This window comes from Ipomoea nil, unplaced genomic scaffold, assembly GCF_001879475.1.
Source record: "Ipomoea nil cultivar Tokyo-kokei standard unplaced genomic scaffold, Asagao_1.1 scaffold2781, whole genome shotgun sequence".
NCBI classification, from domain to species: Eukaryota; Viridiplantae; Streptophyta; class Magnoliopsida; order Solanales; family Convolvulaceae; genus Ipomoea; species Ipomoea nil.
In genome coordinates this window covers 633,778-653,160 of record NW_017619209.1, presented here as the reverse complement: position 1 = coordinate 653,160, position 19,383 = coordinate 633,778, and the positions used below count along the sequence as shown (strand labels likewise).

General features: G+C 35.0%; 1 protein-coding gene across 2 annotated transcripts; it reads right to left on the bottom strand.

The window, feature by feature from the left end:
• Positions 1-1,988: 1,988 nt before the first annotated feature.
• LOC109157448 (protein NSP-INTERACTING KINASE 3-like) lies at positions 1,989-7,060 on the bottom strand. Of its 2 annotated transcripts, none has more exons than XM_019305355.1 (11): positions 6,382-7,060; positions 5,982-6,114; positions 5,807-5,878; positions 4,983-5,126; positions 4,810-4,881; positions 4,636-4,695; positions 4,417-4,514; positions 4,086-4,220; positions 3,651-3,992; positions 3,148-3,539; positions 1,989-2,629 (listed from the first exon to the last, which is right to left on the bottom strand). In XM_019305355.1, exons 1-11 carry the CDS (start codon positions 6,488-6,490, stop codon positions 2,312-2,314), a joined length of 1,875 nt encoding a protein of 624 aa, XP_019160900.1. In that variant the 5' UTR covers positions 6,491-7,060; the 3' UTR covers positions 1,989-2,311. The 2 variants fall into 2 exon arrangements, with proteins under 2 accessions (XP_019160900.1, XP_019160899.1); XM_019305354.1 differs by having other exon boundaries at positions 4,086-4,229; positions 6,382-7,058.
• Between the last annotated feature and the right edge of the window lie 12,323 nt (positions 7,061-19,383).

Below are 19,383 nucleotides of genomic sequence, written 5' to 3'. Positions count from 1 at the left end.
TCATGCCGTTCCACAAAAAGTAACTATGTTATTCAGTTTTATTTTGAATACACTGTAGTTTCAGTTCAACACAACTACAGTTCCATTTCGATATAACTACAGTTTCATTCGATATTTATACACTCAAATATGTGAAAATGTTATTTAATTTTATTTTATATACACTATAGTTTCATTAAAACACAACTACATGATCATTTCGATATATATAACTACAACTTTATTGCACAATATACACTCAAAAATGTGAAATGTTATTCAGTTTCATTTTATATACACTACAATTTCATTTCAACACAACTACAGTATCATTTTGATATAACTACGTACAGTTTCGCTATACACTCAAATATGTGAAATTGTTATTCAATTTCATTTTGTATACACTGCAGTTTCATTTTAACACAATTACAGTTTCAGTTCATTACAATTACAGTTTCACTTGATAATATAAAAATAATACGTGATGCAATGTCAGTTTAGATATATTGTAGTTTCAGTTGGTAATTAATACATCAAACATGCGCGCTCCGTTAACTGCATGTAACGACGCCGTCTTTGGATCGCGGTCTACCGTATAATTGTTGTAGGCCAAGATGTCTCTGTTTCGCAAGACCATGAGCCCTAGTACACCATCCATCACCACATGTATAAATATCTTCTTTTAAAGAACAAAAATACTTAGCTTTTAGTTCATGGTTGATGTCAATATCCAACAAAGTCATCATCTAAACTTCCTTTTCTTTTGTGATCATCAAGAGCAGTGATCTTGATAATAAAGAACCTTTCCGGCAAGAAAATTTCGTCAAGCTTTTTTTTTTTTGAATGCAAAATTTCGTCAAGCTTAGTTGAAGAGTTGTTTAATATAAAATGAGGATAATCCTCAAACATTATTCCAATAGCCTAATTGCTTTGTTGGGCTAAGTCCGGTAAAGTCGTAAAGACCAAGTCTAAGCACTCTGACTTAGAGATTATTGAGTGGAGGCCGATAAAAGGTTTAGGGTCAAGTCTAGCACCTAGTGTATCTCGAAAAATGAGACTAGTGGTTTATAAAGAAATAAAATTGCACCTTTGTTACTAGCTATAGCTTTTGACTTAAGTGATAAGCGTTTGATCTGACCGTCTCTTTTTTCCTATCATGTCTGGTTACCACATTGAGTAATCCAAAGGAGACAGTATGACCAAAAGGCAAATGACTTGATAATACCATTAAGAATGCCTCAATGCTCATCATGAACTAGTATAGCATCTGCAAAATTATGAGAACGACAAATTTCAATAATTTCCGACATTACTTGACCACCACCACGATTCCTTTGCAAATTGAGTAAGACGAGCACTAGGGTTGCAGGGAGTGGTAATCATCTATCTTTTATTATCCCTCCTTCAATTCAATATGTACATGATATACAGAGCTTCAACACAACTACAAGACTATAAAAGATGAAGACATTATCATAATATAATAGCTTTAGTAATATCCATATATATTTATTTACAACATATATTAGATTTTGTAAATTTATTGTATAATAATCATCTCTACATCAAAATTATCCCAAACACAAGCCCATGAATTGGTTTTAGGATAGTATAAAGCTTATATGAGATCCAATGAAATAGTGGTAATATGAAAAAAATGTTTGGATAGCTTGGAGCCCCCAAAGTGGATTATGTCCAAGGTTTAAATATCGACAGCGACAGTGTGTGGATATGTTCAAAATGAGCAGATCCCTTCAACATTTGGTCCTATCTGCTGAGCCATTGAGTACAGTGATTTACATCTTCCTAAATACTCTATCCGGCCGGGATGTGAAGGGCCTTTGGAGTTGGAGTCGACCATTCGGGAGAAGAAAAGAATAGAAAGGAAATGCATTGAATTAACCAGCAAGCCAGTACACAACCTCAACATATAAACAGCAAATTAAAGTGGAACAAACTACAACCTAAAACTACCTTCCAAACATACTGTTTGGGTGTAAAGATGAATATGCTGTAGAGTTGAAGAGTGTTGTTTTGAACTTCGTTTCGACGAGGAAGGAATGCTTTGTGCTCCACCCTCCATTAAAGTGTAAATGAATAATACACAGATGCTGCTGCACATGATGTTTTCCAAACTGTTGTGAGAAGAAGCTCTATGAAGTGAAATCTTGACAACAAAAACCAAATCCCTAGCTACAAGCTACACATGATTCTTCCTCTTTTCTTTTTACAGGTGAATTACATGCCCTTTTGAAGAGAGCTATAAAGATAAATATATATATTGTACGTGTGATCTGAAGAGTAGACTGATATGAAGCCAACCAGCTTGTCATCTAGGTCCAGACAGCTCCATTGCTTCGACGATTAGAGAGGACTCTTCTATGAAATCGGAGTATCTTTGGGGCGTATTTTCATGAGTGCGAAACCTTGGAGTGTCGTTTCTCTGTGAAGCCTCCCATTTTTCAGCTAGGCCGTCGCCTTCCAGCATCCTTAGCACTTCCGACATTTTTGGTCTATGAGAAGGATTGAACTGGGTGCAAAGGAGGGCAACCTGAACCATCTCTTCTAGTTCAACCCTGTCAAAATTGTTCTTCAAATCTTTGTCCACCATCAAGTTCAATTTCCCTTCTTGATGGAGGGTTTTTACCTGCAGCAAAACACGAATTAATCTGGGGTGACGAGAGAAACCCACAGCCACTACACGAGGGTGCAATCCCCGCTTGTTAGGATCAAGCGCTTACCACTAGACCAAAAGCTATAGCTAGTAGCAAAGGCGCAACTTTATTTTCGAGAGATAGGGTGTTGGGCTTGGGCCTGCCTCCACCCAACAATCACCCTAGCCACATGGTGCTAGACTTGACCCTTACTGGCCTCCGCCCAACACCCTCCCTTGTGGCTTGTGACCCTAACCGACAAAGGACCACAAGGAGGTAAACTAGCCTAGGTTGCCCATAGCTGACTAATTCAAACCAAAAGGGCTGAAATTTGAACTCGTGACCTTGCGGTTACAAGTTTGTATCTTTAGCCATCTTGGCTGGAGTTACCCCCAAACACGCATTAATTTGTTTCTCTTAAATCTTATCAGACCTTACTATGATGCAATATCAGTAAGTATAAGATCAAAATCAAGATTTAGATGCAAACTAAAAGAGAGGAGAAATGTACCCAGTCAAGTATTACTCCTTTCTGGTTAGCCCCTCGCCCAAAGTCCACAGCTTTCTGACCAGTAATTAGTTCAAGAAGCAGGATACCAAAACCAAATACATCAGTCTTTTCGGATGATTGGCCTGTCGACAAATACTCGGGTGCAATGTGTCCGACAGTGCCCCGAACAGCAGTAGACACATGAGATTCGCGGTGATCCAATAGCTTCGCCAACCCAAAATCTCCAACAACTGCCTCAAAGTCTTCATCCAACAGAATGTTGGCCGCTTTGACATCACGATGGATGATTTTCGGGTCACACTGCTCATGCAAATACACCAGCCCCCTTGCAGTCCCTAATGCTATTCTTTTCCTCCTCGACCAGTCTAATACCGGCCTACCATGGACATGATCTGCAAACTCAATTCAATACTAGTCAACGAATCGGAGATGTGAGTTTGACACTTGAAATATAGAAAGATTGACAAAAACGCCTCATGAAAGGCCATCAAGGCTTTACTGACCTTTTAATCTTGATGCTACACTCCCATTTGGCATATAAGGGTAAACGAGGAGCCTCTCGTTCTCGGTTGAACAGAACCCCCAAAGTCGGAGGAGATTTCGATGGACAGCCAGGCTAATCATCTCTACTTCTGTCTGGAATTGGATCTCGCCACCAGCAGCATTATAGTCCTTCAACCTTTTTACAGCCACAATCGTGCCATCATTTAAGGAACCCTTGTACACTATCCCAAATCCTCCCCTTCCTAAAATATTCTTCGAGTTGAAATGGTCAGTTGCAGTCCGCAGTTCCTTGTAGGTGTACCGTCTCAAATGACCCAAGCAGACCTCTGGATCATAGTTATCTGCCAATATAATGAGAGTGGAAATTTCACGAGTTAGTAGCTTGAAAATGATTAGATCATTCACAAATTTGGAAATACTATATAAATCCTAACCATTGAGATCAAAAAAGATCTGCTGATTCCGTCTATAGCGCCACCAGATAAGGGACACGAGCATGATTATTAAGAATAAGGCGCCAAAACTTGCTCCAAAAGCAATAGCCACGTGATGTTTTTTCGCCCCAGCATCTGATTGACCTAAGAAAATCGTGGGTGAGTAAAAATAACAAGACAAATTGGGGGGGGGGGGGGGGGGGGGGGGGTCTTTACCTACCATTCCCACACAATCTAACTCTGTCACTACCTACCTATTTAACATTCTTTATAACATTTAGTTATCATTTTTCAGATTGAATTTATGGGAAGTCAAAGGCCTAATACTCACCTTTTCCAACATCTGGTGGAAACGACAGTGGTTCTGGATAGATTACTGAACAATTATTCTCAGAACTCTGCCCGCAAATTAAAGGATTGCCAATAACTCTGAAATCCAGAAAGAAAGAGATTTTCAACTCTGAATTATTTCTCGAATTGTTACTCAAATCAACTATAACACCAACTATATACTAAAAGGAGTACATATGCCTGGAAAGAAGCTACTCACTTGAAAGTTCTTGCTGGTAGTTTAGGGGGTCTGCCACTGAGATTATTAAAAGAAACATCCCTGAAAGTAACAATTAATTAAGCTGTTGGCGCATTGGAGGAAAAAGAAATTTACGCATTAGTTTATTCGAAAGACATTTAAACTGTTAACTAGAAAAGCACACAGGGGACATACACAAGAGTAAGACCATCAACTTTGGAGAGAGATTCTGGGATTTGTCCCGAAAGGCTGTTGTTGTTGAGTCGCCTGGCTCGTTCAAAGGAAAACAACTTAGTCCTCTGCAGTAGTTCATCACTTATGTACTACAATATAGAATTTTTTTTTTTTTCCGTATTCCCAAAACTTACAAATAATTCAAATCCCTTAAGTCCCCCAATGTGCTGGGTATATCACCATTGAATTTGTTGTTGGAAAGATCGAGGGTCTGAAGCCTTTCTAATTTCCCGATCTCAGCTGGAATATGTCCTGAAATAGCATTGTTTTGCAGCAACCTGCATAAATATCAGCATCATCTGTTATTTTTATACTCCCTTTTTCTCATAACAATCAGACAATTAAGAGCATCCACACTAGTAGTTATTTAAGGGTTATTTCTACATGAATTCTCTCCACCCAAAGTTAATAGCTGATGTGGGGAGGAGTTATTTCAAAAATATTTCTCCTGCAAAGTATGGTATATTTGTGGGCCCAATAGGTAAGAGAAATAATTAAAATATAGTGGGTTAAATTGTGGGTCCATAAAAAACTGAGAAATAACTCAAAACTGATGTAGAGAAGGTTTTTTGTGATTGAATGAGATGGTGGAGGATGAGGTGGATGCTGGGACCCACAAATAACTGATAAATAACTTTAAACTGATAAGGATGCTCTAATATACAATAATCAACTTGTTGGGGGCAGAGGCCGGTAAAAGCCAAGTCTAGCACCCGGTGACTGGGGGATTGTTATTGTCGGACGGAGGCCGGTAAAGGGCTTAAAAGGCCAAGTCCAGCACCCAGCATCTCGAAAATGTGATGGCAGTTAGTAAGGAAATAAAGTTGTGACTTTCTCTACTAGCTATAGCTTTTGGCGTAAGTGGTGAGCGCTTGATCCTAACACAACTACAATCAACAAATTATGTAAAAGTAGAAAGAATAGAATAGAATAGAAAACGAGTTCTCCAAGTACTTACACAGACTGCAAGTTTGTTAAGTTGCCAATTCCAGGTGACAAGGTCCCTGATAAACTCTGGCTGGGTAGTCCCCTAATGAGTCAAAACCACCATATCAACAATGATCAATTCACCAAACAAATATTGAATTTAAGTGAGATTCATTAAATTATTGCCAAAAAATCTGAGTACTTACAAGGCAGACACATAGCCATCAGGTGAACAGGTAACCATTCTCCAACTGCAGGGGTCTACAGAGTTAACATCCCAATTTTCCAGAACATTGTAAGGGTCATGTAAACCAGTCTTTATAGCAATCAAAGCCACCACTGCAATGGATTATACCCACAATTAGGCCCTATATTATTTCTATCTTTTTACCATCAAGCAAGAAAATTAGGGGAAAAGAGGTTGAAGGGTAAATTTATCAAGTCAAAGCCTAGTCACTTGGAAATCTTTAGGAATTTAAAGCAGTGTATCAAAGACAGAGAATAGATAATATTAATCCCATTAAACAGACAGTTGAAAGAAAGAAGAAAGAAGCACTTTGTACAATGAGGAAGATGAGTGGAATAACAAGATTAGTAGAAGCTAACCTTCATAGTTCACCCCAGATGGTGAAAGAGTAGCAGAACAAGAAGTGGCTATTAACATCCAAATCCCCAAGCCCAGAACTTTGAATAGCAGAAACCACTCCCTTTCCATAATCTACCTTTTTTTGTTTATGTTATTCTTGTATTAAGAAAAATACCCTCTCAGCAAAACCATAACTCTTAACAAAACATAACATCAAGCAAAGCAGCCATACTTGCTCATCCCATCCAAGCAAGCAAACCCAGCTTGTAAGCATAATCCACCATTACCATTACCAATACCAATCAAGAAACACCTGGGAAAAGTGCCCAGAAGCTAAAACTATCTATCTTTGCACGACTAAGCTTGAATATGGGCAGACAGCAGAAAACCCAGCAAGAAGAAAAACAGAATTTTCTTGAGAAACTAATCCAGAAATTCTGGGAGCCTAGAGATCTATCTATCTATCTGGAGATTTCTATTTCTAACAGATACCCAGGAATTCCATCTTCTTCTTCTTCCCCTTACGTTTCACCACACCGATGCTCTCTCCTCTCACCAGTCGCCACCATATCCTCTCAAGATCACACCATCATCTCCGTATTATTATTGAATATTTTTTTTATATTTCTCTGAAATGTGGTAGTAGTAGTGCACCAGAAAGAGTACAAACACGCGAGAGGGGCCAAAACAGTAGGCCAAGGACTTTGCAGATACAGATGTAGACAGTTTCGAATCAAAAATTTAAAAATAAAATAAAAAATTAATCTCTCAATTAACTTTGCCTTTAATTAATAGGCATATTCCGACCAACTATCCATAGAATTAGGTTGAAAACACAACTTATTATGTCTGCATTTTAAAAAAAAAAAGATTTCTGTTCATAAATGATTAACACCATGTTTGCGTATTATTCCCCACCTTAGTTAATGAAAGAATAAGCAAAAGCATTATTCCCCATCTTTAATATTTGTCATCACGCAGCTCAATTGATTCTTAGGTGATAAATTATGAAAAAAGCAAGATCAAGTCTGAGCCGTCACAACTAGCGCGAGAATTCAATTGTTATACCATGAACCATAATTCATATTGCATTGTGAACCTCATCCAAAATTATATTTTGCCGTTAATGTATCCTGCAATTAACAATGTATATACCTATAAACAAATTGAAGGCACATAACTTAATTACAGACACGATAATAATAGACACAAATTGTTAACTGCAAGTACAAAATATGTTAACTACAAACACATAAGATATTGGTTAACATGTTATGTTCTGCAGTTAACATATTTTGTATGGACAATTAACAGTTTCTGTAATTACCATGTGATAATACATAGAACCTGAAGGTTATTTTTTTATCAGAGTTCACAATGCAAAATAGACATTAATTCATAGTAGAATTTGCCGTGAGAGTTGTGCCCAATGTGGTGGGCTCCTTATGAACATATGAAACCCTCACTAATGAATCATTGAGTTACCGAGATGTACCTAGTACCCCTTCACTATCTTATGGGTTGTTTGGTTGAATGTAGTTGCAATTCAATTATAGCATAATTCATTGACAACCCGAATTACAATGTTTGGTTGGAGAGAATTGTAATTTCACCGAATTGCAATTCCTTTATTTTGTTGAATTGTAATTCATATCCTCTTCGTATGAATTGCAATTCAATTGGAAAGGAAATGGAAAAATGAAGAAAAAAGATTTTTTTATCCTTGATTATTATTAGTATTATTATTGCACACCGACATTTTAATCTTTATACTATTTCTTCCCTTCTCATTCTCAACAATTCTATTCCTACCTATCAAACAATGTAATTTGAATTTCTATCTTATTCTCACCTTATTTTTTTCAAACAAAATTATAATTTATTTATCTTTAATATTGAGACTTAGTATTATATTTAGTTTTATTCTAGCTTATTCTTTTGATTTGCTTAGTCTTTGTATAGGTTGTTATAACTAGTTCTTTTTTCTTCTGATTGTGTAGTCTATATATTCTACCTCTTTGCTATGAATAAACATCAAGCTTACAGTTTCTACATGGTATCAGAGTCAATCCTCTAGCGAGATTTGTTTTTCCTTTATTCCAATCAAACGCGTATAATAGTTCAGCGAGTGAATTTTGTTCTTATGGGCAAGAAAGAATAAGCAAAAGGGATTTTTGGGAAAAATAAATAAGGGAAAATGGGGGTTTAAATTTCCAGTGATTGGACTGAAGTGCGATTGATCAGAATTTAGAGAGAGAATAATTTAGAGAGAGAAAAAGGAAGGATGCATAAAAGCGAGGCAAAAAAGCAGAGGCTTGAAAAATATTTGCAGGTAAGAGTTTGACAGGTCACGTGCTTGGGTTGTCTACGTCTTTGTTGGCTTTTTTTGGATTTTTTTGTTTCCCTATTAAATAAATGATTTTGTTCTGTTAAAGTTTCTTGCATGTGGGCCCCTCACACCCCACCCAATTTGCTAAAATACGCCCCACCAAAATATACTATGCGCTACTGGGGTTTTCACGGGATGATATAAACTTCATAATTCCCGGGTTTTTGATTTTTTTGTTAACGTTTTCTTCATTTCTTCTATAAATTCACCGTGCGGACTTAGGGGTACAGGAGTAATTTCAGATTATTGTGTTTTCTTCTAAATTTACCGCGCCGACTTAGGGGTACATGAGTAATTTCAAATTATGTGAAAAATACACATATTAGCTGGCCCACAAAGGCAAAATTTTTCAATTTCTCAATTTCTCACTCCCGACTTGTCAGGATCAGTGTTGTAAAATCTGTCTAAGTGGCCGTCTAACACTCTTAAACTAAGGCGATTTCAGTTCTAGGCAATTTTTAATTGGCCGTAGGGATAGCCATGGGGCGGGATGCGTGCGGGGATATATCCCTCACCCCCGCACTTGCATTCCCAACCTACTTCCCGCACTCGCACGGGTAATGAAATTCCTACCCCATACTTGTTCACACGGGGATTTTGCAGGTGCAGATAATACCCAACCCGCAACTCTAATTATTAATATTATACTTAAATATAATAAAAATTTTATACTACAATTCTAATTATCACATGGATTTTTTATAAGTTTGAACATAACTCTAAAATTTAATAAGAGCCAATGAAGTTAATCCTTAATTGAAACTAAAATTGTGTTGGTAGTATAAATTGTATTAAGTGTTTACTCATTATGTTATTTGTGTTGTTCCTATTCAATTTTCATTAACAAAAAACTACGAAGTTTAATTCATTATGCATTTTTAATTATAAAATATACATAAACTTATATAATAAATGAATACTAATAACAATATATATAAGTGCGGGTGTCGTGTGCGGGGCGGGAATACCTCCCCCAGCACCCACTCTATACCCGCGCGGGTATACAAAATTCTCCCCACACTCACACCCATTACCCAAATTTTACGGGTATTTTAAAACCCGTAAGGGCGGGAATGCGGGGAACCCATTGGGTGTGGGTAGAATTGTCATCCCTAGGTGTCCGAACGACTAACTGCTTGACTAGGCGCTGAGTTGGGTGCCTAACTCGGCCAAGTTGAGCGCCTAACTTGGTTGAGTTCGTGCCCAACTTGGCTCGGGCGAGTGGTTTTTTTGTCTGCTCGATTATTCATCTTCTATATTTTTTCAATCATGTACTTAACTAATCATCTAACATATGCAATTGACTAGTTTGGTGATTATAACAGTCTAACAAATTTCAGTCCCGGATGAAAAAAGTGGAGACAATATACTCGGATTACTCGACCGCGCCGCCTAGGTGCTAAGCACCCCCTGGGTGCCCGACTAGCACCTTCTACAACATTGGTCAGGATGATGGATGGATAAATCAGGCCTCTTAAGCGAAAGGACCAGTACTCAAAAGTAGTCCACAACATTAGGTGTAACTCCTGCATTACATCTGTCAAGTCTCAATCCTGCTTCATTACCATAATTTACCACATAAATACCAATTGAAATGTTTGTATGAGCAAAACAAATACACATACAAAAAAAAAAAAAAAAAAACACATACTTTTTACTAATTTACTACCTAAGTACCAATTGAAATGTTAGTATGAGTAAAAGAAACACACATACTTTTTAAGTCTCTTTTTAATTTTTTTTAATTATTTGTAATATTTGATTTAATAATAATAAATAAAATTGATATCTTTATAAATTAAGTTGAATGTTTTATTAAAATTTTCATAAGAAAATAAATCAAAGAAAATATTTAATTTACTCGCAAATAGTAAATATGTCAATTAAAATGGAACTGATTGAATATCACTTCTAGATTCCAAATTAGACTAACATTTTTATATTCAATTATTTATTATTAATTTTTTTAAAGCTACTGACTCTATTAGATTGTAGTATTTGTTTATCTATACTTTTTTTCTCAACTCGTTGAAGCACAAAGAGTCAACACCGCCTCCACCAAGACTCAATTTCATGACCTCTCATATTGAAGAGTCACTACATGTTATCTGAGCATAAGGTGCTTGGCATTTATTATTAATTTAGTTGAATGTAGTTTCACAAAATTTTATATACAATTAAATTCAATCTAAAATAGTTGAGAAGTGATTCCTTATCATTCTATCTGATGAAGTGAATATATTTCAAACAACTAGGATTGAATTTGGTCAATTCAAAAAGCTGCATTTAATCAAATTTGACTATGTAGTGTGAAATTGTGACTATGTAGTGTGGATGACACAAAATATACCATTTTGTATATTTATTTGATCTCAATTTCCTCGAACTAATCATATAAGTTCACAAGACTCAACCCCTAGAGTTACTGTATCATAGAACTATTGTAGAGATAAGTCGTGAGTCACGCAATCAGCTCACTGGTTAGACCCTAATTTTCATGCACGCACAAGGAATCCAATCTACACCTTTATTATTCTGCGGTCGTGACATCAAGTCAGACACAAACCACTATACTAAACCTGGGGGAATATACCCTTTTTTAATATTGAAATTTATACCATCTAATTAACTTGTGATGAATTTAGAAAATTTATGAGTTGTCGAGTTCGAGCCTCGCTGGAGGCGTTATTGACTCTTTGTGTTTTAGTAGGTTGAGAAAATATATAAACAGATATTACAATGTAATAGTCAGTAGCATTCAAAAAAATGAGTTGTCAATAATATGCAATTTAGTCATCACAATATATTAAATTAAAGAAAAAGTTACTTTCAAAAAAAAAAATTAAAGAAAAAGTTTACTATGTTGATGACATTAATGATAATTGTATCAAGTACAATTTTGTAAGGTACACTTAATTATAAGGGGTACTATTGTCTATTAGTAGCAATGTTGATAGTATCCCACATAATCAAAATACCTTACAATCTTACCTAATCATAGTTAGAATCAGGTCAAAGTACTTACGAGGTCTCTGTACTATAACGTGTTGTTTAATTTAGTCTTTATATTTTTATTTTATTCAATTTAGTCTTTGTACTTTCAAAAGTGGTGCAATTAAGGACAATAGTTAACAGTGTTAATATTAACGTTAACTAGTTACGTGGCGTTGACGATATTTATATTCCTACTCATATATTACTGTATAAATATTTAAAATTAATTATTTTTACCACCAATATATTAAATTAGTATGTCCAAAATAAATAATTACAACAATGTTCCTAATGAGATGTGGACAATTGTCCTTAGTTTTACCACTTTTTAAAGTAGAGAGACTAAATTGAACAAAATAAATGCACAAGGATTAAATTGAACAAAACACTATAGTACAGGGACTTCATAGGTACTTTGACCTCAGTATGCAGTAATACACTATACTAATATTGATCGATACCTTAAATTAAGTAATATAAAGGATTAAATTATAAGTAATATTGGTTAGGAAAATAGTATGTGCGTTCTCATTTTATACTCTCAACTTCTACTCCCACACAAAATCTTTAATGTAGACACTTAATTGAGATCCACATGAAAGAAATAGTTTATTAGTGGTTTTTTTTTTTTTTTTTTTTGTGATTTTTGAGGTGCCAATCAGGAGAGAGAGAGAAGAAGGAAAAGGAGAAAACAAAATTAAAAAGCAGGTTTGACGCCAAAAAAAAAAAAAAAAAAGACATCGGACGCTACAGTGGCTGAGCGCGATCTATGCAAGCCACGCACGTGGTTGCATCTCTCCTGGCAGGCCGCATAAAAAATCATTCTTTCAAGAAAACCCCAACTCTTCTCTCTTCTCTCTCTTTCTCCTCCACATAAGTCATGTTTTTCTCAAAAATTGTGAAAAATTACAGATGGAGATGTTCTTAGAGCTCGCTACATTAGAGAGTAAATTTGAGAAGGTAAGAGTTGGAAATAGTAGTAGAACTCTATTAGTAGTTAATTCTGAACATCTTACTAATAGAATTGAATTAGACACAAAAAATAAGAAAAATCACTGTTTATGTGGGGAAAGAAGTTGGAGGTCAGGTCAAATTTACTTGAAGTAAAAGTTGAGTAGGTAATTTCAGTGATTGGCATAATTTTCTCAACCACTTCTAATCATGTTTGAACTTTAGATGTATTTCTTTCTTTTTCTTTTTTCCTTTCATCTTAACTGCCTCTTTTGTTTTTTTTACAGTTTTAATATTCACTTTCCATTTTGACAAAGAAATATATATGAAGACTTGTGATGAAGTACATGGATGGAATTTGTCAATAACGGCGGTGGATAGAAATTCGACTGCGACACACCAACTAAGACTAAGAAAAATTAGAGAGAATTAGAGATGATGAAGACATCTTGTGTGTAGAATGTGTTGAATGGAAACTGAGCTATTCATATGGGCATCTCAATTGGTCGCAGAGGTGAAATTTATCACAAGAGATCGATGATCAAGTTTCACTAGCGGCAATGTGAGAGCAACTTCTCAAAATAAGGGGGGGGGGGGGGGGGGGGGGGGTGTTCTATGTGTGCATTGAGCAAAAGTTTAGCATTTGTTTGTCAGTTGAGTCACCATGATTTACCTCACCACAAACTGTCGAGCCAGGTATGGGGGGTGGGTGATTCCTTGCCACAAGGGTGGAAACTGAGCCGTTACCGTGATTTACATCTTCTCAAGTCCCAACTGCTCTGTCAAGACGGGGAAGAATCCTCTCAAGTCCCAACTGCATTGAGAAATATAATGTATTAAAAAAATGGTGATAGATTTATCATTTGCATAATACCGTACATGTAAAGAATGTGTGTTGAAGTTGTAAGGATATGATGTTTCTATCCTCACGGACTTAGCTCACTGGTTCAGCAGACAATATTGTAAGAAGAGATCAATGTTTAAATCTCAGCAGCGACAGTGTGGGAATTATGCTTAAAGAGGACAAATTCCTTATACGCAATGACATTTGGTCTTGTCTACTAAGTCATTGAGTCATCTTGATTTACATCCTCCTAAATGCTCTATCGGGGGCTTGGGGTTGGGAGAAGAAGGATATGATGTTTCTAAATCATTAATTATATTACTTCAATTCATAGGGTTGGAATTGAATTGGATTAATACTCATTAAGGCTATTGAATCACTTCATTCAATTTATGGGGCACCTATTCATCGGATTTCACATTCAGTTCATCACACAGTTAAGTACGTGAGTTCAATATGGGTAAGAATTTGAATTTATGAGGCAACTATTCGTCGGTTCCAAATTTGTCATCTAATAAAATATTTGTTTAATATGAGTTAAATTTATGAGTAAAAATGTAAAAATTGACTTGTTAATGAGATGGAAAAACATGGTTCATAAATTTCAACGTTCGTGTATGTACTTTGGTTAATTTGGAAAGCAAGAAATGATCTCATTTTTAATAACATGAGGGAAACTGTTACTATTACGGATTTAGCCCGCAGAATGGCAGCGGATGCGAGGATCTTCATCGCAAAAACTAAATGAGTTTTGCATGGACAGCAGAAATGGGTCAGCTGGTCAGACCCTCAGCTGGGTTGGATGAGGCTGAATACTGACGGGACTATGAAATAAAACATGGGTATGACTAGTGTCGGAGGTCTCATCCGCGACGATCGTGGAAGATGGGTTAAAGGGTTTGCTACTAAAGTTTGGCTTACTAATAGCTTCTCAGCAGAGCTGTGGGGCCTAAAGCCGTCGAAACGGTCTCGCGGGGCGGGACGGGCCAAAACACACCAAAGCCCATTTCCGTATATTTGGCCGGCCCGCCCCGCCATGCCAAAGCCCGCTGGCGGGGCGGGCTAGCCCACCAGACAATATTTTTTTTTGTAATTTGAAAAGATTTGCTGTACTAAAAAAAAATGACATGCAAATTAACAACATGTATTAAATACTAAATATTAATACAAATTAAAATAACTAACAACTAATAGAAATTATCAAAAGTTTCTATTCAACATTAGGAATTAAAATAAAATAGTTTTGCAAATACTAAACTTCTAAAACTCATAATTCATCAACCATTATATCATTCATATCATGATCTTCTTCTCCTTGATCTCTATCATCATTGATTTGGAAATTGAGAATTGCGAAGCATGCTACGATATTTTTTTTAATATAGATTAGTAGGCCGCGGGTTAAACCCGCGGCCCGCCCCGCTTGGGCCTGTGACCTAGGCGGGACGGGATAAAAAGCCCACCTCCTGGCGGGTGAAATAATCAAGAACCCGTCCCCTACCTACGGCGAGACGGGACGGGTCGATCCGGCGAGTAAAACTCATTTTTGATGGCTCTAGTGGGGCCTAAGGGTCTACGACTCTGTTTGAGAGAAGACCTAGACAGGGTTTGGGTTGAAATGGATTCAGCAGCCGTGGTGGGCATTCTGAATGGTAGGTTTAACCGGGAATATACTATGGATACTCTTATAAAAGATTGCTTGGATCTCATGAAAAAGATTCCTACCTCTCGGGTCTCTCACATTGATAGGGAAGAGAATAAGTGTGCAGACTGACTGGCTAACTTTGGCCAGGATGTTGATTGGGGGAAGACCATTCTTGAGAACGCCTCGATTGAGCTGAATAGGCTGCTTGATGATGACGCTCGTAACACTCCTTATTTAAGGATTAAATAATGCTCCCCTGTGAGGGCATCAGATGTACCAAAAAAAAAAAAAAAAAATACACTAGGTTCATCATAAGTAGAATATGAAGAACATGTAGAAGCATAAGCCAATTTGAACCATACTACTGATAAGTCTCTATCCCAAATTTGAGGTGATCATATCCTTTGTTTCAACACCCTAAAATATGTAAATTTGGGCTCTGGAGAGACGATTCTATTAGCTAATTTTTACATTCTTAACCTTAAATTTAAGGTATATTAAAAAATATTTAATCAGAGAATCAATTTTGGAACAAAATCAATAATCAATGGATCAATTATGGTCAAATTGAAAATCAATGATAAAAATTGATAAATGTAAATAGTTAATGGACCATGAAATTAACGCTATTAAAACATTATGGCTAAAGTCTAATTATTTCACTTTAATGATATCTAACCAACCTTTCTGAAAGTCATTTTCCGAGTTTTTAAATAGATCCTAAATGAGGATTTCATATTCTATTAATTGATTGATGAAAAAATAAGAAATTTATAGTACCCAAAGAAATTATTAAGGAATATAAATTCAAAGGGAAAAAATCTTCTACTAACCAAACATGAAAATTCACAAGTTTAAAAAAATTATTGTGAAAAAATTTCAAATTTTATTGATCAAATGAATCGTAAACATACCCTTATCATTTTCATAGAAACAACTATAAGTTAAATTCAAGAATAGTACATTGACTATCGATATTTATCAATTTTTATTCTTTAACTTTCAATTGGACCATAAATGATCTCTTGACTATTGATATTTATTAATTTTCATCATCGAATTTCAATATGGCCATAAATGGTTCATTGACTATTGATTTTATTCCAAATTTGATCATTCAGTTAAATATTCATTTAATAAATATTAAATTTAAGAATAATAATGTACAAATTAGCTTGTTATTGAGATGGACAAATTGAGTTCATAAATTTAATACATTGAATTCATCATTACGAAGAACTAAAATTTTTATTATTAGTCTTAAATTTAATATTTATTAAAATGATATATTTAATTAGATGATTAAATTTGAAAACAATCAATAATCAAGAGGCTATTTATGATTAAATTGAAAGTGGGTAATAAAAATTGATAACATTAATAATCAAAGGACTATTTATAATTTAATTAAAAATTGAAGGATAAAAATTACTCCGTAGTAAATAACATTATTGATGAAATGAGAACTCAACGGAATATTTTGAAGCCCGATGTGTAGTTGAAGTAGCAGTGAAAATGAAGACAGAACAGCGTGGCTAAAATGCGCCTGCCTGCCTCTTTATCCTCAGTGGAGATGAGATTATGTTTTGTTCCTTCACCAAATTCTTTATTGGATTCCGGGATATAAACAAATGCACTATTTTAAATATTTTAAGCTGTAATATATGTCATATTCTTTTTTTTTTTTTTTTTTAAAGTTTATATTAAAAACCCTTTCATTTTTATAGAAAATTTTATTGTGTATATAGGAGATCTTGTCTTATATTTAATAAAATTGTATTTTCCTTTTCTTGTACCTTTGGCAATTTGAGATATATAATTCCATTGTTCCTAATTTTCTTACAATTATACTCTCCCTCTTAGTACCTTAGGGCAACTTCAATTTTTTTTTAAAAAAATAAAAAACTGAGCTATATTAATATGAAAAGGGGAAAAGAGAACGAATACAATCAGGGGAGACAGAGTCCCAGACTTGAGAGCCAGACTGAGAGCCAGCAACCCTAGCTAAAGTGTGGGCTATCAAGTTCACTGACCTTTTAACAAAATGACAAACTAAGAACTCAAAGTCAGACATAATATTGAAACATTGATTGATTGGTAAGGGCCAACTTCAATTTAGATTTTTATGAAGAGTCTTCTTGCAAAGTCTTAGTTTTTATCAGACTTGTGGGACCCACCAAGGAAAAAGAAAGTCCTGCCCTAGTTGCGTGAAGCGCAACCACAGCGCCCAGTCAGGTGCGTTAATCTGAAGCTTTTTTTTTTTTTTTCCAAATTTGTTTTTTTTTTTTTTTTTTTTTTTTTCTTTTTTTCATTCCCTCCCATCTTCTCTACCCTAGCCACACCGGCAAAAACTCTTCAAAATCTATGCCTATTGGGATGCTCTTACCACATGTAGGAGAAAGAAAAATTGAAGTGGCAAAAGAATATAGGGATTAGAGCTCTTCTACTAAATACCATATATTTTTTTAAAAAAAGGGTTGAACGTTACGTGCATAGAAGATGCACAACAAGCGTTCACTGTATGCACCTGCTAAGCAATTGGAGTGGACACCAGCTAGCGACCACTTTAATATTATGTCAATTGTTTGTTTCATTTTTTTATTGGGTTCACAAAAAATTCCAAAATCCCCATCCATTGGCATTGCTCTAATTTGATACGTGCAATTCTATCGAACATAATACACCATAGAAGTTTAGCACTCTGTATTTTCCTAGCTTGTGCTACATCATTATTCGATGGATTGAGAGTTTCACCAAATGGTAATATATCATCTTAGTGTTAGTTTATTTGAAACTTATTCATGAATTAATTGCAATATATCAAATCAAATTTTGATAAAAATTTTAGTAGAACTTTTGATCCATATAATAAAGTTCATAGAGTATATTTAATATGGAATTTTAGCATACATAAAACACATATTTTAAAATTAACCCTGCAAATCAATTAATCTTAAATTAATCAATCTATTAATATAAAAAAAAATGTAATAGTAGCCATTATAGTGTCCTTCAAAGTCCCTTCCCGGGTCACACATTTCATACCCGCATGCCTCCAATTAAGGGAATATCAATTAGGCCCGCACGAGCTTAGAAGAAGAGACTAATGTTCGAATCTTGGCAACAATAATGTGTAAATTATGTTCAAAATAGATAGATCTCCTGTGCACATCGACATTTAATCATGTATACTGAGTCATTGATCAAGTCATCGTGATTTACATCTTCCCAAATGCTCTGTCGAGTCGGGATGTGAAGGTTCTTGAGGTTGGAGATTCAACATTTCGAGAGAAGAGAAATGAATATCAATTAGTCATGCTTCTGTTATAATAAATCTAATTTCTCAATTATTATTAATATATTTATTTTTATTACACGTTTAATTACGAAATAAGTTTTGAATGAATTATTATTTTTATGAATTGGCATATTCTATCATTTAGTAAATTAATTTATTTTCAAGAATATAAGAGCTATTCTCATTGTAAATTGAATAGCTAGTCTAAGGGGTCTAGTATTAGATTATTCTTGAATTTTTTATAATAGTCAATTTTTTTGTGATGCCTAATTATTTGTCTTTACTTATTTTTATTATGTAGTTTAAATGTATTCTATAATATAACAATTTTTTAAAATTATTCTGTGTGTGTATATTAGTGTAGAGGGTATTTTTATCTTTTAAATACTTAACTTATTCCATTTTTATTCATTAATCCAATCAAACACCAACGATTAAAGGGATTGAAAGTGAAAATACTAACCATTAAAGAGATTTGTAACAATTTATATATCCAAAACCTTTGAAACAAATAGATAAAAAGCATATGATTCGTAAGATTAAGATAAGATTATTTGCTTTGTAGTCATGATTAAAGCTGGCAGTGTAGTTGTTTGAATCTCGTTGGAAACGTGAATGAGAAAAAGATCCGCGATGATGAAAGGTGTGGATTCGATCTATTGTGCGCGCATAAAGACTAAGATTTGACTGGTATGCTAATTGTGCGACTCTCGATTTACCTCTACAGTGATTTTAGGGGCGAAGCTTTGTGGGTTTAGGATTAATCAGGCGAAGCTGAGATCACCTACATATATAAGAATAATCATATGTTGCCCGCACATGCTTAGCTCAGTGGTTTAGTAGACTGTATTTGAAAGAAGAGACTAATATTTGAAACTCGATAGTGACTGTGTGAGGATTA

What these genes read in the sequence shown, in the direction of transcription:
- LOC109157448 (XM_019305354.1), bottom strand. Translation starts at nt 6,490, where the DNA reads ATGGAAAGGGAGTGGTTTCTGCTATTCAAAGTTCTGGGCTTGGGGATT. An exon ending in TGTAGCATCAAGATTAAAAG is followed by an intron (nt 3,540 to 3,650) that starts GTCAGTAAAGCC and finishes TTGAGTTTGCAG; the next exon opens with ATCATGTCCATGGTAGGCCG. An exon ending in AAGGAGTAATACTTGACTGG is followed by an intron (nt 2,630 to 3,147) that starts GTACATTTCTCC and finishes GTTTTGCTGCAG; the next exon opens with GTAAAAACCCTCCATCAAGA.